The 26,565-nt window shown below is 37.6% G+C and overlaps 1 protein-coding gene across 1 annotated transcript; it reads right to left on the bottom strand.

Annotated features, from left to right (window-relative positions):
- Window positions 1–3,056: 3,056 nt before the first annotated feature.
- On the bottom strand, window positions 3,057–11,556 carry SLC7A13 (solute carrier family 7 member 13). Its single transcript, XM_032247783.1, has 3 exons — window positions 11,070–11,556; window positions 6,391–6,755; window positions 3,057–3,239 (listed from the first exon to the last, which is right to left on the bottom strand). Exons 1-3 carry the CDS (start codon window positions 11,236–11,238, stop codon window positions 3,057–3,059), a joined length of 717 nt encoding a protein of 238 aa, XP_032103674.1. The 5' UTR covers window positions 11,239–11,556.
- Window positions 11,557–26,565: the final 15,009 nt, after the last annotated feature.

Below are 26,565 nucleotides of genomic sequence, written 5' to 3'. Positions count from 1 at the left end.
CAAAAATAATATAAAATATAAAAAAATATAATGAAAGTCATGTTGTGACTTTCCTTGAAGTGTTGAAATTTTGTAACCCCTCTCTTGCTACCATCAGTCAATTTCTTGTTACCTTGCTGTGGTACAAAAGTTTCCCTGAGAAATTGTATTGATCTATTAGACTTGCCAACATAATGTCCCACACAGTCTTAGAATAGGCATGTCTCAGCCATGACTTATATGAAAGATTTAGAAGGTTTAAGTGTATAGCGGTGCCAAAACAGTGAACAAAACTGGAATATTTAAAACAAAGGAAATGATAACTCCACTCTGCTCTGCCATAGTCAGACCATGTCCGGAAAAACTGCATTGTTTATGGCATAAAAATTTAAGACATTTTACATTAAAAAGGGCCCGGCAAGGTGTGGAGGAGTCAACATTTTCAAAAGCAGCAACTTTGGACTACTGGGGGATTTTAATCTGGAGAAGACACAGAGCCACAGAATGGCTATCATCAAATATCTAAAAGGATGTCATGTGAAAGAAGATTAGACTTACCCAATAGATAGAAATTGCATTGCAGCTTCATATTATTAGAAAAAGCTTTCGGAAAGCAAAGCTGTCCAAAGATAAGACCAGCATCTTCAGCAAGTGGTAATTCCCCCATCCCTGGGAGTATACAAACAGATGAGCAAGTTACTTTGTGGGGCTACTGTAAACATTTAAGATTTCTCCTAAATCTAATGTCAATCAGATGTCTGGTTCTTCTCACTTGTAATTTAAATATCTGCCAGGTCTCCAGAATCTGAAGCTCTGATCCTGAATTTATAAAATGTGGATGGGTTCTATGAAATTAGCTCAGGAACTATTTTACCACAGTGTGTTGAAAGCTCATAGGAAGAGGGAAGTTGGGCAGCTGTCTAAATGTAGTGGAGGTTTACGTGAAGGGAATGTTGAACCGTGAGGCCCACATAAGGCAACTGTCTTAGGAATAAATAAGTAGTATGCTATCTACTTATCTACCCTGCTAACTTGGATATGTTATTGGCTTCTCCAAAGAAACAGACCAATGGAAGTATATATGGATAGAGAGAGAGAGAGAGAGAGACATACACAGAGAGAGAGGAAGAGAGAGAGAGAGAGGGAGAGTATTTTAAGGAATTGGCTCACAGAATTATGGAGACTGGCAAGTCCAAAATCTGTAGTGTGCCCTGACAGGCTAGAAACCCATGGAAGATCTGATGTTGCAATTCAAGTCTGAAGGCCATCTGCTGGCAGAATTCCCTCTTAGGGAAGTCAGTCTTTGTTCTAGCAAGGACTTCAACTGATTGGATGAGGCCCACCCATGATAGGAAGGACAATGCGCTTTACTCAAAATCCAGCTATTTTAAATGTTAATTTCATCCAAAGACAACCCTTGCAAAAACATCCAAAAGAATGTGTGACCAAATGTCTGGGCCCCATGACCCAGCCAAGTTGACACATAAAACTAACCATCACACCAGGGGATACTTCCTCAAACTTGACAAGTTCTTTGACATCTGTTGATGCAACCTCTGAAGGATAAAGGGAGACAGGGAACAGAGCTGGATAATGAAGGTCACTGGACATCTTCCCACATCTTCCCACATTCCCACTTTCTGAAGACATCTCTAAACCAGATCTTTTACAACTCTAAGCTCCGCAGATGAATTCCTTAAATCAAATGACACTGGCTGAGTGTGACTCCTGGGGTGCTATCCACTCAGCCATCTATTACACACACTATATATATATATATAAACCACATCATTCCCAGTAGGTCACACTTGTTAATAAACCAAATGAAGGCACAGTAATGCTGTTCTTCTAAGACATATCAACATTTTTTAAAAGGCGCTCAAAGAAAATTAACCTAAGACTCATACTTCTTTTTTTTTGTGTGTGAGACAGAGTCTCACACTGTTGCCCAGACTGGAGTGCGGTGGCACAAGCTTGGCTTACTGCAAACTCTCTCTTCTGAGTTCCAAGTGATTCTCCTGCCTCAGCATCCTAAGTAGCTGGGATTATAGGTGCCTGCCACCAACAAAGCTAATTTTGTATTTTTGGTAGAGACATGTTTTCACCATGTGGCCAGGCTGGCCTCGAACTTCTATCCTTGAGTAATCCACCTGCCTCAGCCTCCTAAAGTGCTGGGATTACAGGCGTGAGCCACCATGCCCAGCCCCATGCTTCTAAAATAGTTATTAGCTTGGAAAAAAAAAAAAAATGCAGCCAGGCGCGTGACTCATTCTTGTAATCCCAACACTTTGGAAGGCCGAGGCAGGCAAATAACGAGGTCGTAAGTTCAAGACCAGCCTGGCCAACATGGTGAAACCTAGTCTGTACTAAAAACACAAAAAATTAGCTGAGTATAGCGGTAAGTACCTGTAATCCCAGCTATTGGGGAGGCTGAGGCAGGAGAATCGCTTGAACCCTGGAGGTGGAGGTTGTTGTGAGCCGAGATCACGACACTGATCTTGGGCAACAGAGTGAGACTCCATCTCAAAAAAGAAAGAAAGAAAGAAAGTGCTACATTCTAGAAGGGAAAAGCCAACTGGAAAAAATTGAATTTTTCTGTTCATCTTCAAATCAGCATCTTCCCTGACCCCCGCCCACCGCAAAGAAAAAAAAAGGACGCAGGAAAGATGAAGAGAAGGAATGCTTTTAAAATTTTTCATCATCCACTTTTGTTATAGGATCCCCACAAATTCAGCAGAAAAGGGATGGGATACAGAAAAAAAAAAAAAAAAAGAGAGAATGGGAGATATATAATCCCCCTATCAAGCTATCCAAAACAGGACTTAGGTTTTTTGCCACACAAAGCAGAGCTTTAATTATGCGTAATAATTTCCTAGTGACTTTGAAGCCAGATACTTTCTTAGGCACTTTTACATACATTATTTATTTCATTTGAGAAAAAAGTAATTACCATAGGAATTTCATATGTTCTATCCTATGTTTAACCTTGATTTGGAATCTGATATATGTATTTTAGAAGGCTATTTTTTTTAACAGTTTGCACTTCGGACATCTGTTCCTCAGATACTTCAGATACATCAGGCAGGCAAATCAAACCAAACCAACCTTATTTTAAAATGTATTAAAAGTATGTAAAAGAGTAATCCGCTGAGAATTAACAGAAGCACATAGACATAATACCCATTTGGAGACTTTACCAATGGTATCACAACCAGACCCATGTCGATGACTATTGCTACCAATGGAAATGGCAAAAATACCTGAAAAGAGAAAAGTTTTTAAAAAATTAGATATAAAAGTCTATGAATGATACCTGCATATTTACATAAATAAAAATGCAAAAATACAAGCTAATGAAAGAAAACAGGCTACATTAGCTGTAAAGTTGAGTAAACCTGGCTTAAAACTGGGGTAAATGCCTGAGTGAAGGGAGATGTTGAAGACTCTCATTGTCAGGTTGGAGGGAATGGGCATCTAGAATTTGACTGTTCATGAATGGAAATAACTAGAAACATTTGCTGATAAGATCATTATTTGCTGATCTGGGTAGCATGAATTTGTTAAGAGGTCATTTCTTTTGTTTTATTTTTTTTGTTTGTTTTTTTTTTTTTTTTTTTGAGACAGAGTTTTGCTCTTGTTGCCCAGGCTGAAATGCAATGGCACAATCTTGGCTTGCTGCAACCTCCACCTCCCAGGTTCAAGCAATTCTCCTGCCTCAGCCTCCAAATTGCTGAAATTACAGGCACCTGCCATCATGCCCAGCTAGTGTTTGTATTTTTAGTAGAGATGAGGTTTCGCCATGTTTGCTAGGCTGGTCTCGAACTCCTGACCTCTTGAACTACCTGCCTTGGCCTCTCAAAGTGCTGGGATTACAGACATGAGCTGCCACGCCTGGCTTAAGAGGGAGTGTCTAAGGTCCAATGGAAGTAACAATAATCTTCTTTGGAAAATATCTCAAGGCAGTAAGAAATACATGACAGAACAGAATATCCTCAGATCCTCTGTTGCGCAGGTAGATACTGACAGGTAAATATTATAAATTTACAGAACTCAGCATATTAACAAACAAAACAAATCAAGACAAAAATTTTAGCTAGAACAATTTCCCTGTTTTATGTTTTGTTTTTGTTTTGCCAAAAGCCTTAAAGACCAGTCCTTGGTACCTGCTTTGTGTTAGAATTGTATGAGTTCTCTACAATGTTACCCAACCTAGGGAAAAAATTAATATGAATCTATACCCCAAAAATATAACTGATATGAATCTATATTTTCCAAAGATATAACACAGCTTGTCACAATTTATGAAACAAAACCCTTTAATTAGAGGATCATTTGTTGGGGTTTAATCATTAAGAATCTCTTCTTGGCTGGGCGCAATGGTTCATGTCTGTAATTCTAGCACTTTGGGAAGGCAAGGTGGGTGGATTACTTGGGGCCAGGAGTTCAAGACCAGCCTGGGCTACATGGTGAAACCCCATCTCTACTAAAAAGACAAAAATTAGCTGGGTGTGATTGTGGGTGCCTATAATACCAACTACTTGGAAGGCTAAGGTAGGAGAATCTCTTGAACCCAGGAGGCAGAGGTCACAGTGAGCTGAGATTGCACCATTGCGTTCCAGCCTCTCCCAGCTGGGCAACAAGAGTGAGACTCCATCTCCAAAAAAAAAAGAGAATCTCTTGTTAGTTTATAAAGCGTCGCTGAAAAAGATACTTTATTGTCTCCTGGCTCAGTATCAGTTATCAAATAATTGAGAGAGAAGAAAAAAGCATGCCTATGGGCATTCAAGACAAATTTCAGCCACTTTTACTTAGGGCTGACCTAGCATTCCTTTCTCATGCAAATCTATGTTGAATAATAATATAAGCAATAATGGCCATCAATGTCAGACCCTGGATTGTTTGAGTGCCTTGGCTTATTTAGTACATCCAACATTAACAGGAGGTAGATATTATTCATTCCCATTTTAGATATGAAGAAACTGAGGTTCAGAGGTTCAATAACAAGACTAAATTCAGCTACTAGCCAAGTAACTGGACTTGAGCCCAAAGCTTTTAATGATTAGCTTATACTGTTATTTGTTTATAACAAATTTAACCTCCAGTTTATAACTTCTTTATAATTGTATCTATTAGGGTCAGCAATCTAACAAAAGTGTGGATCAGAAAACAGCAAAGACACGTTTAAAAGATGCAGCATGTGAAACTGTACAGAGAGCAGACATTGGGGAGGCACCTCTAAAGGGGACCACGGCCATCAGCCCTGCTCCAGATTAGATCCCTCTTCCTTATGTGTTCTCTGAGCGTCCTCTGCAGACCACTAGGTAGCAATCATCACACCATGATTTTTGGTTTACATGACTGTCCAAATAGATTATAACCTGCCCAAAGGCAGGAGCCAAGTCTTAATTTTTTTTTCTACTCAGAGTACCCAGCAAGGTGCTTAAACTATAGTTGGTTCTTGACAGCTAATACTCAAATACACAACAATTAAGAGATGATTGATGGAAGAAGTTGAAAAGAATACTGGAAAGAAAGGATGAACATAAATCAACCATAGTTGGTGATGAGAACATTCTTTTTTTCTTTCTCTCAGCAGTTCTTTTTTATATTTTGTTTTCAGCGAGAGTCAAACCCTCCAAAGAGACTGCCTAAATTTGAATCTTGGCTCTAATCCATGCTGTGTGAACATGGGTAAGTGACCTAACTTTTCTAAATCTGTTTTCTTATCTGTAAAATTGGAATAACAATAGAATCCACCTTTTTAAAAAATCACTGAGCGGATTACAGGTGATCATCCAAGCAAAGCTTTAAACATCCTACCTAGCCAGCCAAGACTATTTTATTATTCTGATAACCAGAATATCAGGGCCATCTTTCTCCAATAACATTCTTATGCCACCAAGTTTTTGCTTAGGTCTCCTCTCCTGTGAAAATTTTTTTCATCCAGACTGAAAATCAGTTCAAAATAAATAAAGTTGAAAAGATGAAATTTGCCAACAAAGTAAGCTGATATTTCAGGATAGTGGATGTTTCCACTTGTGACTTCTCCTTGCCTCTTCTGTTTCTCATCAGTTAATCTGACTCCGACCGTAAAGGACATTCATATGCATAACTAGTGACATATGTAGACAAAATGATATCTGGTCAAAATACTCATAATGATCTGTCCGACCACCCAAAGAACGACTTTTCTCTCTAATAAATCATTACATGGAATCTAAGAGAGTTTATATTGAGTCACCTAGCCAATAAAAATTAAAATTAAAACCAACAGCAGATTATTCTTATGTGTTTCACAATAACTGAGTATTCAAAAGATCTGCTTATAGATGTTCTGATTATAATCTTAAATACAGTTATGCACAATATCTTTTATTTCTCACAGAAAAGAATTAGAAAATCCAATTTTACCTTATAAGGTATAGATAGGTTGGGTTCCTGGTATCTCCACTTTAGTATTCTTATCATTGCTAATAGAAACCAAAAAGAACTCATGGCAAAAAGACAGTTTATCAAATCAATTAGACTTGTTAATATAATTGCAAGGGATCCCAAAATGACAAGTAGTAGCACAGCTGTAAATGGAGAGGAGTGTCTATTAAGTGTGTTAAATAGCAAAGTCAGCTGGCCCTCCTGGCTCACAAGATATATTGGTCTCGATGATTCGGATATAGAAATCAGAAGCTTGCTAAATAGTGAAGTAGAAATAGCAAAAAGCATAATCCATGGTAATAAGGGAAAAACTCGATCAGCCCATGTGATAGCTACAGCATCTGCAGAAAAACAAAAGTACACAAAAGAAAATGTGTTAAAAGAGAGATACTAATGATAAACTTTTAAATGTTATTTCAAAATAAAAGCAGAAACAAGTAATTAATAACATTTAATTTTGCTTATTGTTTATTTCCTTAGTTACACTTACATAACACCTTATAAAGGTGTCTATTTGACCCCTATCACACTATATAATAAATGGTTATCATTTTATATGTCTTCCCCAGTAGACCAAGAATGTTTTTGAGGACAAGGATAATCCATTTCTTTTCTATAAAACTAGTGCATCACTCTGTGACAGACATATAGTAGGCTTTCAGAAAATACTCGTGAAATGAATTGATTTTCTTGAATAGATGATTGAATCCATGCTTATTTTCTAAAGCTAGTTTATTGAGTCTGGATAGTCACATTCAGAGTCCAAAAAGCACAGTGCAGCATTATTGACACCAGAATGAGCCTTTCCCACATCATGGTGCAATTTGAAATGCTTAACAGAAATAGGAACCACGTAGATGAAGAAAATAAATTACACACCATTAAAAATATGTATGACATTTGGGACTTGTCTACAGACCAGTAGTTCTCAATTGGAAGTGAATTTACTCCTCAGGGTCATTTGGCAATGTCTGGAGACTTTTTTGGCTGTCACAAGTAGGGAGGTAGGCGGTTGCTACTGGTATCTAATAAGTAGAGGCCAAGGATGTTGCTAAACATCCTATAATGCATGGGACAGCTCTCTACAACAAAAAATTATATAGTACAAAATGTTAATGATACTGAAGAAGCATCAGGTGCAGCTCTGCCAGTGCTGGCTGGCAAGAACTATACCTCTTTCTACATAATCTTTAGCTCTATGCCACAGGTGACTTTTTTCTTTGTTACTGTTTTCCACATGTTGTTTCTTTTCTTTTAAAAATGATCTCATGTATGTTTTGGGTGAAAAGTACAATAAATAGCACTGAAGCACATAAAGTGAAAAGTAAACGTCCCTCTCCTCACCAACGCTCCATTCATGTGCAGCAAATGTAACTGCTATTAACAGCTGTTTGGATCCTTTTCCAGAAATGTTATATGAATGTATAAGCATCTGCTAGGGTTGTATATGAATGTGTATGTATGTGTACGCTCACTTAGGCATCTTGCTCTTATTAGTACATTTACATGCATCTAATTATTCTAGCAAATTCTCAGTATTCCATTATCTGTCAATTAGTTTTTCTGCCCATTTCATGTTGTTTTATTTTCAGTTTGTTTTCAATTTTTTTTTGCTAATATAAAATGTGTTTTAATGAAAACATGCAGGCCTTCCATTCTTGATAGTTGCTCAAGTCTCCTTAGAGTAAATTTTTAGAAGTGGGACTCGCAAGTTCAAAGGTAGGTGTATTTTAAAATAAGGGTGATATTACAAAATTGCCCTCTGAAAATAATTGCATCAATTTACCAATTAAAGATTCTAAAATTACCACTTTCTCTTCAAAATCCTTTTATTATTATCATTATTTTGTCTATCATTGGCTATCTTCGAAATTCTTAACCATACTTGGGTACTTGATACCAGCTACTTTTAGGCTGCATCTGGACAGGGAACCCTTCTCAGCTTCTGGTTCCATAAAAAGTATTTACTGTTTTAGATTATCTTGTCCTATGCCAGTTTTCTCCAGTTTTAAGTATGGCATGGAACTCTCAAGAAAAGCCAATGCAAGCACCCCTGTCAGCAGCGTGTGGCAGGACTTCAGGAACAACGCAATCCTCGGTTTTCAAAGCTGGAACCAGGGCTCCTCACTAAGGCATTTCCACACGCCTTGTTCTAGAGAACACCCTTCCCTTCTCAGTTGTGGAACTTATTTACAATAAAGGCTATTTTTTTTCCTAAGAGAAAAATAGGTGAAGAAACGAGTCAAAGCTCTGACACTGACACAGACAAAAATATTACATAATTAATACCACTGTTTCTTTTTCTATGTAAACCACAAATATTAGAATCTAAAATTTATCACAGCCCGGTATAATTCTTTCAATGTTTCTTAAATAAAATGTAACATCCAATACATGCCACATACTAGATGCTCTATATTCGTCTGGAAACGTTTCACATTTTTTGAACATATACTTGTTTTATTTTAAAAATGCGTTCCTTAATCTTTAAAATTTCTTAATTTAAGAATCTATATTTGGGCCTTGTGGCTCACACCTGTAATCCCAGCACTTTGAGAGGCCAACAGGGAGAACCACCTGAGGTCACAAGTTCAAGACCCGCCTGGACAACATGACAAAACCGTATTTCTACTAAAAATAGAAAAACTAGCCAGGTGTGGTGGCCCATGCCTGTAATCCCAGCTACTCGAGAGGCTGAGGCACAAGAAACGCTTGAACCGGGGAGGCAGAGATTGAAGTGAGAGAGATTGTGCCACTGCACTCCAGCCTGGGCAACAGAACAAGACTCTGTCTCAAAAACAAAACAAAACAAAACAAAACAAAACAAAACAAAACAAAACAAAACAAAAAACTATTTCTTTTGCTTATAACTTTCCCCCTTATTTTACAAATTTTGCAATTTGTTAAAGAAAATTTGGAAAATTTAGTGCAAACAATAAAGTAAAAATCACCTACAATATCATCCCCATTGAGCACCATTGTTAACTACTTATTTATTGTGATATATCATCATATACATCCTGACTTTTTCTTTGTCATTGAATTATAAACATTGTCCCTTTTCTTCAAGCACATATCAACAATATCATCTTTTACAAATCACAGAAAGTTCTATCGTATAGATTTCCCATACATTTTTATGTGTTTCAAGCTTATTGGATATTTTTATGATTTTTAATTTTTTGCTATCATACATAAAGCTATAATGACTGACCGTATACATACATTTTTTCACATATGGCTCTGATTATTTTCTTAATTTAAATTTCTTGTACAATAAACATGCAGATATTTGGACTCAAAAATATTAATTCAGAATTTAAACAAAAAGTCTGAAGACTAGATGCCTGAAATAGTAAGCATCGTAGCCGAATTACAAGTGATGATGGTCAAAACACTTCATGAGTCTTCCACACATGGCAAAACTATTGTGCCACCTGCAAAACTGCTATAACCATTATGACACCAAAGGAGATATTCATGACTTTTTAACAACCTGTATGGCCGGAGCACTGTCATTCATAACAGATGCCAGCTTCAACGAACTATAACAGCTGTACTAGCTGACCAGCAGCCCCGACCACACCCACGATTAACTTTGTAAATTTATTCTTTACATAATCAAGGCAGTTAATGAATCACTGCTTGTTCTGATCCGGCTTTGCATTTGGTTTGTTCCCACAGACACTCAGAAGCTTGACTGCATCTAGTTTATAGGTCCCTAAGACACCTAGACCATTATGAATCAACACTAATGCCATATGGCAGCATCCTGCAGGGCAGTAACATAAGAATTGAGGCAAAGTTTACCAGAATTTTATAGCAAAATCTCCCTTAGGTTTACCTCTGTGCCTCAAAGATTCACCAAAACAGTAATAGCTGCTCAAAAGAGATTAGTACTAAAGGTACTGGGTGACAGATTTATTTCACGAAGTGGTTTAATGCTGGCTTGAGAAAATTACTAGTCTTCAACTTTCCCTGTTTCTCATTTTTTTCCAAATTTTCTTTTATTCTTTAAATCCATTACTCATTTTTAAATATGTATTTCTTTAAGATTTTCTCAGCCTTTTATTCTTTATTCTACCATTTGGTCTCTAAGATAGCTATTTTTTGTCAGATTTCCCATATGTTCAGGCTACTTTGCCACCATAAATTTTAGAGTTGTTTATGGTAAACAACCATATTACTTTGCACATCAATATTAATCATATGCATCAGTTGAACATTAGCAACTACTCTTCTAACTGCCAATGTTCTACATCACAAATTGATCATTCTTTGTGACACCTAGAAGAACACTGAGACTTAAACATTTTGAAAGTTTAAAAATAGGTGTAAACACTGATTACACGGTATCACCCTGGTGAGATGAGATCATGAAAGGAATACTAATATTTTGAATCTGATGTATACCATACGTCAACATTATATACATCTTCCCATATTATCAGAAAAGGCAAAACCATGCTTAAAAATGAATCTCCTTTCCAAGACAAATCATTCCCTTTGGCCGTCTGTTATTTTAGAAAATTATAAATTAGTTCTATATGTACGATAATGAACAGTAAAGAGTGGTTCTGGCTGTTGAAATGATAATTAAGATATGTTGAAAGGACCAGCACTTTATTTATTGTTTTAGCCATTTGCATACAAATCTGAAGAGAGGATTTCCCTGGGTGTTAGAACAGTCAGGTAGGAAATGTTAACCAGTAAATAAACTACAGTCACCAGAGGTAACGCAGTAAATATGCATTTGGGAATTGTTGTTCTGGGTTTCTTCAGCTCCCCGATAATACATAAGAGGACAAAATCATAATTGGTAAACATTATTTCTAAAATTGATTATTTTTATATTACTATTTTTGTATTTGTATAAATTTATGCAGTACATGCATGATTTTATTATATGCACAGATTGTATGCCGGTCAAGTCAGGGTTTTAGGCTGTCACCTGAATAATGTATATTGTACCCATTAAGTAATTTTCCATTGTCCACCTCCCCACTCCCTATCCCTTCCAAGTCTCTATGCTCATCATTTCACTCTCTACATTCATAAATACACATTTTGTAGTTAATTATGAGTGGGAAGGTATATTTGTCTTTCTATTTTTGAGTTATTTCACTTAGGATGGTGGTCTCCAGCTGCATTCATGTTGCTGAAAAAGACATGATTTCATTCCTTGTTATGGCTGTGTAGTATTCTGTGGTATATATATTGCATTTTCTTTGTCCAATTATTTATTGATGGACACTTAAGTTGATTCCTTATCTCTGCTGCTGCAAATAGTGTTGTGATAAACATGAGTGCAGGTATCCTTTGGATATATTGATTTATTTTCCTTTAGGTAGATACTCAGTAGTGGAATTGCTGGATCAAATGGTAGTTCCATTTTTAGTTCTTTGAGAAATCTCCATACTGTTTTCCATAGACATTATACTAATTTACATTCCCACCAACATCACTTCATGTGTCAAGAATTGGGCTAGGCTCTTCGTATTCATTCAGCCACCACCAATACACATACACTAACACACACACACACACACTGTTTGGACTGCTGCACACCCACACCCCTAATATAGCTAAATGAAGAAAAAGATGAAATATGCTTCATTATCTCCATCGATGGTAACATTTCTGAAGAAAGACTTAAGAATGAAAATGAAATCTGAGCCCATAAGTCCTGTACCATTTGAAGCCTACTTATGTGTTTAGCCTCATCTACTAAGTCATAGGCACTAAGTTTGGATAGTGGGAATACAATGGTGAGCAGAAACTACATGAAGTTTAACCTCAAGAAGAAGAGCTGCAAATGAGTTAGATAATTGCATAAATAAAAGTTAAAATAATAGTGACTATGGTAACTGTCTTTATGAAAAGAAACAAGGCGTTAGGAGATATGTTATGTGACAATGTGATAGTTCCTTTTGCCATCTGTATTTTATATATAGACAGACAGGCCTTTGCAGCTCCTCAACAATGTCATATCACTTTTTGCCATAGGGTCTATTCTCTTACGTGGAATGCTCTTTCTATTTGCCTAGTTGGCCTCTACCCTTCCTTCAGTTCTCAGGAAAACAACTACTTCTTCTGGGAAAATAGGAAAGGAAACCCTCTTCCTGGCTAGCAAAATTTTCCTAGTTTACACTTCTCATATCATATATTGAAAGGAGTTAAAGAGCCCGTCATAAATTTCTCTCTCCCTGTAGGCTCTTGACCATAGCTTTATGCCAATATTAAGTACAAAAAAAGGCCAAAAAATTGTAATTTACCATCATATAGAGTGGATTTTCTTGGACAGCCTTATTTTTAAATATTGTCCTATTTGTCCCACCACTTCCCCAAATTTTGTCCTACTCTGAGAATTGCTCTGTGGAGTGAAGAAATTATCATCTATAACCGTAATATACAATGACACCCAAATTTTGTCCTACTCTGAGAATTGCTCTGCGGAGCGAAGAAATTATCATCTATAACCATAATATACAATGACATCCTTGCCCTGCCCAGTGGCAAGGAACAAAGAACAGACATCTGATCCACTGGAAGCCAATCATTTTCAGTATACAAGAAAATTTATCTCAAGAATTTGAATCAAAGGTCAAGAGAAAAGCAATGTAATGGTGTTAAAAAAAGAAAGGAGGATGAGAAATTTTGTTTTTTAACTTATAGAACTTCCCTATTTTCTTTCATATTTTTTTTTTTAATAGAGATGGGGGTCTCGCTTTTTTGCCATGGGTGGTCTTGAACTTCTGGCCTCAAGTGATCCTCCAGTCTAGGCCTCCCAAAGTGCAGATTAAAAATGTGAGCCACCATGCCCAGTCTGCTGCCCTATTTTTTGTTGCTACTGAAGATTGGTTGCTCAAATCTTCCCTGAAATATGGCCTTATTCTTCCAGTAAGTTCCCCTTTTGTTGTTTAAGTTAATGTGTGTGTTTAAGTTAATGCTACTTAAAACCAAGTCCCCCTTACTAATAAATATCTATCATTTGACTACATCAAGTTTCTTTCATCTATGTCTGCCCAGAGTTTGGATCTAATGCCCATGGGTTATGCTAATCTGAGCTGATTAAGAACTTGAATGCTAAAAAATTAGAAGGTTCTAATTTTAACCCTGCCTGCACAACTTACTAGTTGTGGGACTTCTGGACAAGGTGTTGACTGTCAAGGTTTCAATTTCCTTATAGTGAAAACTATAGAGAGAACAAAATTCCAATCCTAGTCTTTAGCATATAATAAGTGCTGAATAAATGGTGGTTGTTAGTTACTATAGTTATTAAAGCCCTGGGACAAACAAAAGGGCAATTTTTTGGATTACCTGTACTATCTTCTGAACCTTTTACTTGTTTTCATTACGTACTTGATTAGTAAAGAGAAGATAGAGATAAATTTAATTTATAATAAAAGGTTATAATAGCCAGACCGGTGACGAATATCCTTGGCTCTTGAAGTTAAAAGATAGGTTTTCCAGCCGGGTATGCTGGCTCACATCTGTAATCCCAGAACTTTGGGAGGTCTAGGCAGGTGGATGACTGGAGCTCAGGAGTTCAAGGCCAGTCTGAGCAACATGGCAAAACCCCATCTCTACTAAAAATGCACACATACACACAAAATAGCTGGGCATGATGGCAAGTGCCTGTAGTTGCAGCTACTCAGGAGGCTGAGATGGGAGGATCAATTGAGCCCAGGAGGTCAAGGCTGAAGTGAGCTGTGTTTGTACAGCCACACTCCAGCCTGGGTGATAAAAAATATTTAAAAAAAAAAAAAAAAGTTGAGTATTCCTACACCTTGCAAAGTCACCTGCTTAGAAATCACTATTTTGCAGTTAAAAGTGGGACTTAAAACTTAGATATGCTTAAGACTTATTTTACAAATTAACTCCAGGACACACTGAAATTCCTCCAGCTTTTGTTCACCACCAGCAGCCTGTGAGGAATTCCATAATAGTTTATAGGTTACTATGAATAAATTCTGTAAATATATTTTCAGCTGACAATAATTATCTAACAATGAAACATCTCTGGCAATGGGATGCAATGAAACTGGCTCAAGTAAAAATCCAGAAATACTCCTTCTAGCCTTGAAAGAGAGAAATAAGGAGAGGAACTTTTGCTTGTTATGCCAGCTGCCGAAACTGGCCCATTTAATCACAAGCCACGTAAAACAGTCATCGCCTCATAGCTTTCTTTTCTCTACAACTTATTTTAAACTCAATGCAAACTGACTTCCTCTCATGTTCAAAATTCGCTAATGACTTCTTACATTATCAGTGATGGTGGTCTAACCAATTCTCATGCTCTTTGACTTCTGAAGCACTTAACCAGATACGTTATCCCCCCACTTTTGGAAGCATATAGTGATTTTTCTCTATAACACTCTGAGCCTCCTCTGGCTTCCTCACTGGATCTTCTTTCTCTACCTCCTGCCTAAAAGTTGACATTGTCCAGTCATCTGTCTCCCTCCAACCCTATGCCATTTTGTCCTTCATCTCTCTATGTGCTTGTATTAGTAATCATATCTAATTCCAAGACTCTCAGATGGAAACCATTTTGCAGCCACCCGAGGTTTCATGCCGTGTCTTGTATCTATGCTACATGCTTCTGTTTTCCACAGCTTCACTCACATTTTTCTGGAATTTTGTGAATTCGATTCAAATTGCCATCTTTTCTACTCAGTGACAGCAAAAAGTGGCCTTTCTCCTGATTTCCAAAGTAATTATATTGTTACATTATGGCTACCTATTAAATACTGTATCAAATTATTTCTTTATAAGTCACAGAATTATATTGATTTTAAACCATGAGGTACATTTTGCAGATTAAAAAAAAAAAAAGAGGCTGGAAAGGAGAAAATATTTGCTACAGTTGGTAATGGCAAACCCAAATCTAGGTATTGCCTCCCCTACTAGACTATAAGCCTCTTTGATAAAGACTATATCTTACTCATCTTGAGGCATTAGTACAGGGTTTTAAAAACAGTCTTTGAAAAGATAGTGGCTACTCAAATGATTTCAAGAATGACAGATAAATTAGTGGCTGGGGATTAAAGAAAATTGTGTTTAATAGTTAGGAATCAGATGCATATTTAAATAACAAGGAAAATAACTGTTTTTTTTAAAGAAGATTGAAGTTGAGAAAAAATGAAATAAAAGAATGTGAAAAGTCCTTAAGGGCATGGGAGGAAAAAGATAAGGAGTTCAGGGAAAAGATTGACTTAGAAAATGAAAAAATACAAACTTCTGTTCTGACATTGAAGGGAAGGGCATTAAATATAGCCTCAAAGGAATCTAGAATATCTATGCTTCTCTACTCTTTAAAGATACTTAAGAACCTACAACGGACATTCCAGGGCAAGATGATGGCCTAATAGGAACAGCTCTGGTCTGCAGCCCCCAGAGAGATCAACACAGAAGGCGGGCGATTTCTGCATTTTCAACTGAGGTAACGGGCTCATCTCATTAGGACTGATTAGACAGTGGGTGCAGCTCTTGGAGGGCAAGCAGACGCAGGATGGAGCATCACCTCACTCAGGAAGCCAAGGAGTTGGGGAATTCCCTCCCCTAGCCAAGGGAAGCTGTGAGGGGCTGTGTGGTGAGGAACAGTGCATTCTGGCCCAGATACTAAGCTCTTCCCAAGGTCTTTGCAACCCACAGGCCAGGAGATTCCCTCAGGTGCCTATACCCCCAGGGCCCTGGGTTTTAAGCACAAAACTGGGTGGTCATTTGGGAAGACACCAAGCTAGCTGTAGGAGTTTTTTTCATACCCCAGTGGCATCTGGAATGCCAGTGAGACAGAATCGTTCACTCCCCTGGAAAGGGGACTGAAGCAGGTAGGGTTTCAGCATGTTGGCCAGGCTGGTCTCAAACTCCTGACCTCAGGTGATCTCTTGCCTCCACCTCCCAAAATGCTGGGATTACAGGTGTGAGCCACTGTGCCCAGCCTAGTAAAGTATTTCTTAATTGTCCCCTAAGAGTAAGTGAAAGTGAAATTACTTGGTTTTGCTTTGGTTTGAGAAGACTATTTTCTGGCAGATTGCATCCAAGAAAATTCACTGTTAATTTTTATAAATATCTAAATAGACAATAGAGACAAGATTCGGATATAGATATAGGTATAGACATAGATATAGGTATAGATATAGAAAGACATAGATGTAGATTTAGAGGCTCTGCTTCTCAGATTGATTCCTAATGTAAGGAGCAAAAGACTATGGCATGTTATGCATCCCCGGAGCACTACAGTATTCAGGGAAGTCCATGACTCTGAAAATGAATGTAAGATAAGAGATAGGCTGGGAGATCAATCCCCATTTGTGTTCACCTTCAAGAATATCAGAGATTCTCCAAACTCAGGAGATATATTCCTTGAAGCAGTGCCCTCTAGTCGAGGATATTCTTGGACATTCTGTGTGGGGCTACTATGATACATCAAAGAAGAAGATGTGTAAGTTATTCAATATTAGGCTCAGCTGTATAGCTCCTTCAGGGCCCAGCTGACTATCTTTCACACAACATGTAGGTATGTTCAGCTTTCAGACAAGAACTTTAGAAAGCTAACCGAAAAACTGTCACGTTTGTATCATCTTATAAGTGACTTGTGAAATAGGAGACTGAAAACAACAGAGAGGAGATGATGTACTGAAGGACGTTAAATGTTGCCACCAGAAAGTTTGTAATGATGTTTCTTTCTAACTTTATTTTTCTTTTTCTGTAATTACACTACTAAGAGAAGAGCTGTCATGATGACAGGCCTGAAAGTGTCAATCTTATAGAGTATATATTATTAACTCAATTGTACACTTATGCAAAAAAATGTTTAAAGGTTTTAGGAAACTTGTCCATTTCATCTCTCTTAGAAAAGCCAAGATTTACGTCTAGTCCTGGGTTATCCAAAACTCATTATCTTTATGGGCGTACCTCAAACATTTTGCAGGTTCAGTTCTAGACCGCCACAACAAAGTGAATATTATAATAAAGCAAATCACAGAAATATTTTGGTTTCCCAATGCATGTCAAAGTTATGTTCATTCTATATTATAGTCCTTTAAGTGTGTAATAGAATTATGTCTTTAAAAATGTTCATTCCTTACTTTTAAAATCCTTTATTGTTAAAAACAAAAAAAAAATGCTAATTATTATCTGAGGCTTCAGCAAATTGTAATTTTTTGCTGGTAGATGGTTTTGCCTCAGTGTTGATGGCTGCTGACTGACCAGGGTGATGGTTGCCAAAGGCATGTGCCAATTTCTTTTTCTTTTTTTCTTTTCTTTCCTTTTTTTTTTTGAGACAGAGTCTCACTCTGTCTGGAGTCGCCCAGGATGAAGTACAGTGGCGTGGTCTTAGCTCACTGCAACTTCTGCCTCCTGAGTTAGCAGAGATTACAGGCACACTCCACCACACCCAGTTAATTTTTGCATTTTTAATAGAGACGGGGTTTCATCATGTTGGCCAGGCTGGTCTCAGGCACCTGACCTGAGGTGACCTAACCACTTCAGCCTCCCAAATTGCTGGAATTACAGGGGTGTGCCACCACACCTGGCCAGTTATGACAATTTTGTAAAATAAGACAACTATCAAGCTTGCCTCATTGACTCTTCCTTTCATGAAAGATTTCTCTGTAGCATGCTATGCTGTTTGATAGCATTTTGCGCACAGCAGAGCTTCTTTCAAAATTGGAGTTGATCCTTTCAAACATTGCTGCTGTCTTATCAGCTAAGTTTATGTAATATTCTAAATCCTTTTTCATTATTTCAACAATATTCACAGGATCTTCACCAGTTATAGATCTCAAGAAACCACTTTCTTTGCTCATTCGTTAAGAAGCAGCTCCTCATCTGTACAAATTTTATCACGAGCTTGTAGTTCCAATTCTAGTTCTCTTGCTATTTCCACCACATATTCAATTTCTTTTTCCACTGAACCCATGAACGTCATCCATCAGGGCTAAAATCACCTTCTTCCAAATTCCTGTTAACGCCGGTATTTTGGTCTCCTACCATGAATCACAATGTTCTTAATGCCATCAAGAATGACGAATCCTTTCCAGAAGGCTTTCAATTTGCTTTGCCCAGATCCATCAGAGGAATCACTATCTATGGGAACTATAGCCTTATGAAATGTATTTCTTAAATAAGAGGACTTGAAAGTCAAAATTCTCTTTGATCCATATACTGCAGAATGAATATTGTGTTAGCAGGTATGAAAACATTAATTTCCTTGTACATCTCCATCAAAGTTATTGTGTGACCAAGTGTATGATCAATGATCAGTAATCTTTTGAAAGGAAACTTTTTTTCTGAGCACTAGGTCTGAAGAGTGAGTTTAAAATATCCAGAAAAACCATGCTGTAAACAGATATGCTGTCATCCAAGGTGTGGTGTTTCATTTGAAAAGCACAGGCAGAGTAGAGCTAGCAAAATTCTTGAGGGTCCTAGATTTTGGAATGGTACATGAATATTGGCTTCAACTTAAAGTCACCAGCTAAATTAGCCCCTAACAAGAGTCAGCTGTTCTTTGAAACTTTGAAGCCAGATATTGACATCTCCTCTCTAGCTATGAAAGTCCCACATGACGTCTTTAAAGATGTTTCATCTCCATTGAAAATATGCTATTTAGTATAATTACCTTCATCAATGGTCTCAGCTAGATCTTCCAGAAAACTTGCTGCAGGTTCTATATCAGAATTTACTGCTTTATCTTGCACTTCTATGTTATGGAGATGACTTCTTTCCTTAAGCCTCATGAACCAACTTTTGTTAGGTTCAAACTTTTCTTCGGAAGCTTATTCACAACTCTCACCCTTCATGGAATTGAAGAGATTTAGGTCCTTGCTCTGGATTAGGCTTTGGCTTAAGTGAATGTTGTAACTGGCTTGACCTTCTATCCAGACCACTTAAACGTTTTTTATATTAGTAATAAGGCTGTTTTGCTTTGTTTTCATTCATGTGTTCACTGGAATAGCACTTTTAATTTCCTTCAAGAACTTTATTTTTGTATGCATAACATAGCTAACTGTTTGGCTCAAGAGACCTAGCTTTCAACCTATCTCAGCTTTCAACATGCTTTTGTTACTAAGCTTCATCATGTCTAGCTTTTGATTTAAAATGAAAGACATGTGACTCTGCTATTCACTTGAACACTTAGAGCCATTGTAGGATTATTAATTGGCCTAATGTTAGTATTATTGTGTCTCAGGGAACATGGAGACCTGAGGAAAAGGCAAAAGACAGGAAAATAGCCAGTTGGTGGAGCACTCGGATCACTCACATTTATCAATTATATTCACTGTCTTATATGGGCGCAGATCCTGGTGTAAGATGTAGGTGGAGCTAAATCATAACCAGCCATTGTTCTGAAGGTCACAAGATTTGTAACTTCTCCAATTACTCCTGTAAATAACATCACGATTAGAACCTAAGATTGGCCTTTTGAGGTGTCTTTTCAGACTTCCGTATTTCCGATGACTGAATGACTCCAACTGGAGCTGGGTCTCATGATTCAACTGGTCCTGTGGCCCTGATCCAGAAGTGGGTTTAGTACATGAGGACCATTTTCCACACTGCCGGCTCTGTCCTGCAGACCCTGGCCAATCGAAGAAATGAGTACTCAGACACAAGTATGTAGTGTCAGAGCAGCTAGGTGACTGCCTGGCTCTACTGGCCAGAGGCCAGCTCCGAGAAGCTGGAGCTGCTTGCTTTTATTCATTGCAGCCACAATGCCAAAAGCCTGCAGCAAACACAACCTGTAGGTAATTAACATTTACTGTTCCCCTTTCAAAGAACATCATGCATGCTAATGATCAAAGGTCAGTTCCTGGTCAATATAAGTAAACGAGACTGTTTAAGATAAATTCCCCTACACTTCCTTTTACCTACTCCTTGTCCTCTGTCTCAGAGTTATAGAACATTTGTCTTCAGCTATTCTCTCCCAGGGCTCTACAAAACCTTCTGACCTTTCCAAAGGTTTGCATCCTTTCCCTATAGCTTTTGCCCACTCTGACCGATCCCCCACACGACACCCCTGTGACTGCATTCTCAACCAATCAACAGCACCTATTCCTTAATCCCTTGCCAACCAAACTATCTTTTTGAAACTCTAACCTCCAAATTTTCAGGAAGGCTGAGTTGAGTAATAATAAAACTTCAGTCTTCTGTTTAGGTGACTCTACATGTAATAAATTCTCTAATGCAATTCACCTGTCTTGATAAATTGGTTCTATCTGGGCAGGAGGCAAGATGAGCCCATTGGACTGTTAGAAAACTAGCAGTCTCTCAGCCACTAGAAAGGGGCAAACCAGGAGCTTCTCATAAGATCTCATCTCCAGAGCTTTTTTTTTTTTTTTTTAAAAGCAGGGCCTCATTCTGTCACCCAAGCTGAATTATAGTGGTACAATCTTGGCTCACTGCAGCCTAGACCTCCAGGGCTCAGGTTATCCTCTCACCTCATCTTCCTAAGTAGCTGGGACTACAGGCATACTCTACCAGACCTGTCTAGTTTTTTGTAGGGCTTTCCCACGTTACCCAGACTGGCCTTAAACTCTTGAGGTCAAGTGATCTTCCTACCTCAGCCTCCCAAAGTGCTAGGATTATAGGTGTGAGTCACTGCACATAGCCAATAGCATTGTTTTTATTTAACATATCTCTTAGCTCTTTGAAGAAGTCTCATTTGCAGGGCACTGTTGTCATTTGACATGAATCAGATATTGCTCTGTGTGAAAAATCCCTATGTGAAGAGCATTTGTCTAAAACAATCAACTGTGATTATCTAACACAGCAGTTGCCTAAGGCAACAATACCAGTATAGGAAAATAAAATCCTAGCCTGGAATATCTGAAGGGAGAGATCTTTATAGGGCCTTTGAAAGGCCCTGGCATATCCCCGAAGATCTAGAAGGTCAGATGCATGTTCAGGGCTGTGCAAATGCTCAGGAAAGAACTGAAAGGGCCCCAATCTCTCCCCCTCGGTTCACCTTGAGACCCTGTGAAAACAGTAAGTGAAGCTTAAGGCTGACTGGAAAATTGCCTGAGCGTCAGAGTGCCTCAACACAAACACAGAGAGCTCTTTGGCAAACAGTGGGAGACTTATTGGTTCAAAGTATTTGTGGAAATCTCTAATTAGTCAATGGTTGAATGCTAGTCCCTTTCAGTAGAGAATTCAGAGGCTGAACACTACAGCAAATATAGATTGTATTAGTTCAACGTGCCAAAAGCTAGATGGCTTTAAACAAAAGAAATGTATTGTCTCACAGTTCTGGTGACTAGAAGTCCAAAATCAAGATGTTGTCAGGACCATGCTCTCACTGGCAACTCTAGGTGAGGACTTTTCTGGCCTCTCCTAGTGATTTCCAGCAATCCTTAGCCTTCTTTGGTTTATAGATAAACTACTATGGTCACACTCTGTCTTCTCTCTGTGGCTCTTCATATTATCTTCCTACTGTGCCTATATGTCACTGTGTCTAAATTTCCTTTTTATAAGAACAACACTCGTATTGAATTAGGGTCCACCCTAATGGCCATGGATTAACCTGATAACCTCTGTGAAGTCCCTGTTTCCAAATAAGAACACATTCTGAGGCACTGAGGATTAGAACCTAAACATATCTTTTTGAAGAGATATAATTCAAACCATAATATAGACTTTACAAATTAGTCCAAGAAAGTGATTAAACACACACACACACACACACACACACACACACACACACACACACACACATCACCACCACCCACAGCAGCAGCAGCAATAAAACAATAGCAACAACAAACTCGGGAGAGAAGGAACCTGATTTTGAGAGTCACCATGTTATATTACCTAAAATGTCCAGTTTTCAATAAAAATGTATGTGGCTCATTTAAAAAAAGAAAAGAAAAAAAGTATGGCCCAAACACAGGGAAAAGGTAGTCAATAGAAACTCTCCGTAGGGAAGCCAAGATGTTGGACATACCAGATAAATCAGTTCAAAGAATTAAAGAAAACAGAGTAAAAAATTAAAATATGACAGTAGCATCTCACCAAATAGAGAATATTAATAAAGACAAATCATTATAAAAAAGAACCAAATATGATTTGTGTAGTTGAAAAGTATAATAACTAAAATGAAAAACTCACTAGAGGACCTCAATAACAGATTAGAGTTAGCAGGAATAAAAGAATCAGTGAACATGAAAATAGATCAAGTAAAATTATCTACTCTGAGAAATAGAAAAAAGAATGAGGAAAAATGAAAAGAGCCACAGAGACCCGTGTGATACCATCAAGCAGATCTAAATAAATAAAAAGACATTTCATGTTTGTTCATTAGAAGAATCAATATTGTGAAGTAGCAATTGCCTCCCAAATACATTTATGCATTCAACACAATCCCTATCAAAAATTCCAGTAGGTCTTTGTTTGTGTGGAAATTGATAAATCCTAAAAATTACGTGAAAATGAAAACACCCAAAGTAGTCAAAATAATTTAGAAAAGTAAGAACAAACTTGGAGGACAAAAACACCCAAAGTAGTCAAAATAATTTAGAAAAATAAGAACGAACTTGTAGGACATTCGCATCTCAATTTCAAAGCTTATTATAAAAGCTATAATCTGTACATAGACATATAGACATATGGATTTTTTAATTAATTTGTTTTCTTTTTTATTTTTAATTTTTGTGGGTACATAGTAGGTATATATATGGATACATGAGATGTTTTGGTACCGACATGCAATGTGAAACGAGCACATTCTAAAGAATGGGGTATCCATCCCTCGAGTATTTATCCATTGACTTGCAAACAATCCAATTACATTCTTTATTTTAAAATGTACAGTTGTTATAATTGACTATTGACTATAGTCATCCTGTTGTGCTATTAAATAGTAAGCCTTATCCATTCTTTTTAACTATTTTGTTTTGTACCCATTAACCATCCCCACCTCTGTACCCATCCCCCACCACCCTTCCCAGCCTCTAATCATTATCCTTCTACTCTCTATGTCCATGAGTTCAATTGTTTACATTTTTAGATCTCACAAATAAGTGAGAACATGCAATGTCTGTCTTTCTGTGCCTGGCTTACTTCAGTGAACATAATGATCTCCAGTTCCATCCATGTTGATGCAAATGACTGGATCTCATTCTTTATCATGGCTGAATAGTACTCTGTTGTGTATATGTACACTTTCTTTATTCATTCAGCTTTTGATGAACATTTACGTTGCTTCCAAATATTAGCTACTGTAAACAGTGCTGCAACAAATATAGGAATGCAAATATCTTTTCAACTTATGGATTTTCTTTCTTTTGGGTTTATACCTGTCAGGGGGATTGCTGGATCATATGGTAGCCCAATTTTTAGTTTGTTAGGTAAACACCAAACTGTTCTCCTTAGTGGTTGTATTAATTTACATTTCCACCAACAGTGTAGGAGAGTTTCCTTTTTTCCACATCCTCACCAGCATGTTATTGCCTGCCTTTTGGATATAAGCCATTTTGATTGGGGTGAAATGATATCTCATTGTAGTTTTGATTTGCATTTCTCTGATGATCAGTGATGTTGAGCACCTTTTCATATGTCTGTTTGTTTGACATTTGTGTGTCTTCTTTTTAGAAATGTCAACTTAAATCTTTTGTCCATTTTTAACTGAATTATATTCTCAAACATACAGACCCTTTCTGTGTTTTGAACCACATAAAATTGGGAGCGGAGTGACACAAGCATCACTTTACCCACTACCACTAAGACTGTGCTGAGTCAGACCTAAAACCAGCCCAGCACTTGGTCTTGCCCAAGGCCTGCTGTAACCGTGCCCTGGCTACTGCCTATGTCTATTCAAGGCCAACAGCTCTACAATCAGCAAGTGGCAAAGCCATCCAGGCCTGTTTTTTGTGGGTTTTTTTTTGTTGTTGTTGTTGTTGTTGTTTTTCATGATGGTGAGGTCCACTAGGCCCCAGGTGGATTCAGAAGTGCCATTCAGAAGTCAGAGACTACAGTCAAAACCTTAATAGTCTACCTGGTAGTCTACTGTATTATAGCTCAGCTCAAGATGTAGTCCTTCCCACTCTGATCTCCCTTTTCCCAAGGCAGAGGAGCTTCAGCCTGTAGCCACTACCACTTCTGACCATAGGAGAACTTAGACACACAGATTAATGGAACAAAATTGAGAGCTCCAAAATAAAGCCTATATTTTATTCAACTGATTTTTTTATAAAGTTACCAAGGCAATTCACTGGGGAAAGTATAGTTTGTTTAGCAAATGGTGCTAGGACCATTGGATGTCCACATGCAGAAAGATGAACTTAGACTTTCGCCTCAGACCATATCAAAAATTAACTCAAAATAAATCATAAACTTAAATGTAGGAGCCAAAACAGTAAAACTTCCTTTAAAAGCTTCACTGCTTTGGCTCCAACATTTATTATTTATTTTGAGCTCATTTTCTTCACTAGTAGAAAAAAATCTTTGAGATATTAAGTTAGGCAAAAACCAAAATCATGGTTTGTAAAAGAATAGTATTGATAAATTGGACCTTCAGCAATGTTTAAAACTTTTGCACTTCTAAAGGCACCATTAAAAAAATGAAAAGATAAGCAATAGACGGGAAGCAAATATTTTCAAACACATATTCATGTGGACACTGCCAAGATTTATGGTTTTGCCTTCCAGAGCAGTGGGTTGGACCACTCTTGGGCCCACTTAAGTCACAGCTAAGGCAGCTGGGGGCGCTGCACCAGAAATCAGGGAGCAGAGTTCCAAGGTGGGTTAAGGCAGTGAACGCTGAGGTCCTAGAGGCACCTCTTTGGATATCTTGCCTTCAATGTTCTAGTTTGACTCAAATTTCTCTAAAATGCTTTGGGGTCTTTCTTCCATTGTCTTGATGAACAGAAATTGCCTTCCTTTTATCCTTATTAATCTTTTTGGCAACTGCTCACTTGGCCAAACCCTTAATATGCTCTTCCAAATATGCTTTTTGACTTTTTACATGGCCAGACTTGGAGTTTTCCAAATCTTTCCATTCTGCTACATCTTTATTTATAAATTTTGATTGAAATCATTTCTCTCTTCTCTAATTTTACTGCAAGCAGCCAAAAGAAGCTATGCAGCACCTTGAACACTTTGTTGCTTATATATATATTTCTTCTGCCAGGTATCCCAGTACATCACACTTAAGTTCTGCCTTCAGCAAAGTTTAGGACATGGACATAATTCTGCCAAGGTCTTTGTAACTGAATGACAAGATTGGCCTTTATTCTAGATTCCAATGCTTTTTTCCTCATATCTGTCTGAGTTCCCATCAGAATGGTCTTTGCTATTCATATTTTTACCAACATTCTGATCACAACCACTAATGTAATCCCTAAGATTTTGGCTCACTACAGCTATTGCCTTCTCAGCCCTTGCCAGAATTATCCTTAGTGCTTCACTTATGGCAATCTAGCCTTCTTCGACTGTTAAATAAAAATTATATGAGGCCATTGTTTTAGATTAAGGTCCTGAACTATGCTTCAACAGACCAGACTAAAAGTCAAAATGGCATCACCTACACTAAAGTTTTAGATCACCAAAACAAAACCAAGTTTTTATCTGACCTTCCAAGAAATCAGGAAAGAGACAGCCAATTTCCCAAATAGGCTAGTTTCAATCTCAATCAGCATGATAATGAAGTTCCCTCTGTTTTAATCTTTACAACAAAAAGTAACCGGAAGTAAGCTGATGATAACCAATCAGTTATATTTGTATTGTTTGGTCTCCCTGTTCTGTTCTCATAAGGAAAGTATTTTTTAAATGACCATCTGTTTTTTGTCTTTGTTTCTGCTTTCTTCAGCCCTTTTCTGTCTAGAGAACAAATCCCTTATGCTCAATTCATTGGATACTTATTCTATTTTATGAAGTGAAGTGCTGTCTGACTCTAGTATTGCAATAGAAGCCAATTAAGATCTTTAAGCTAAACTTGTAATTTTGTCTTTTGACATTAGCCTCCTCTTCCAAATTCTTCCTGCCTTTACCCACTACCCATTTCCAAAACTGCTTCTACATTTTTAGGTATTTGTTACAGTAACAGCCACACTTCTCAAACCAATGTTCCGCCTTGGTTCATTTTTTGCTGTTATAATACCTGAGATTGGGCAATATATAAAAAACAGAGATTTATTTCTTACACTTCTAATGGCTAGGAAA

This window comes from Sapajus apella, unplaced genomic scaffold, assembly GCF_009761245.1.
Source record: "Sapajus apella isolate SASKATOON/1434 unplaced genomic scaffold, GSC_monkey_1.0 scaffold3, whole genome shotgun sequence".
Classification (NCBI taxonomy): Eukaryota; Metazoa; Chordata; class Mammalia; order Primates; family Cebidae; genus Sapajus; species Sapajus apella.
Note: the sequence above shows the minus strand (reverse complement) of the source record. Positions and strands in the feature narration are given on the sequence as shown.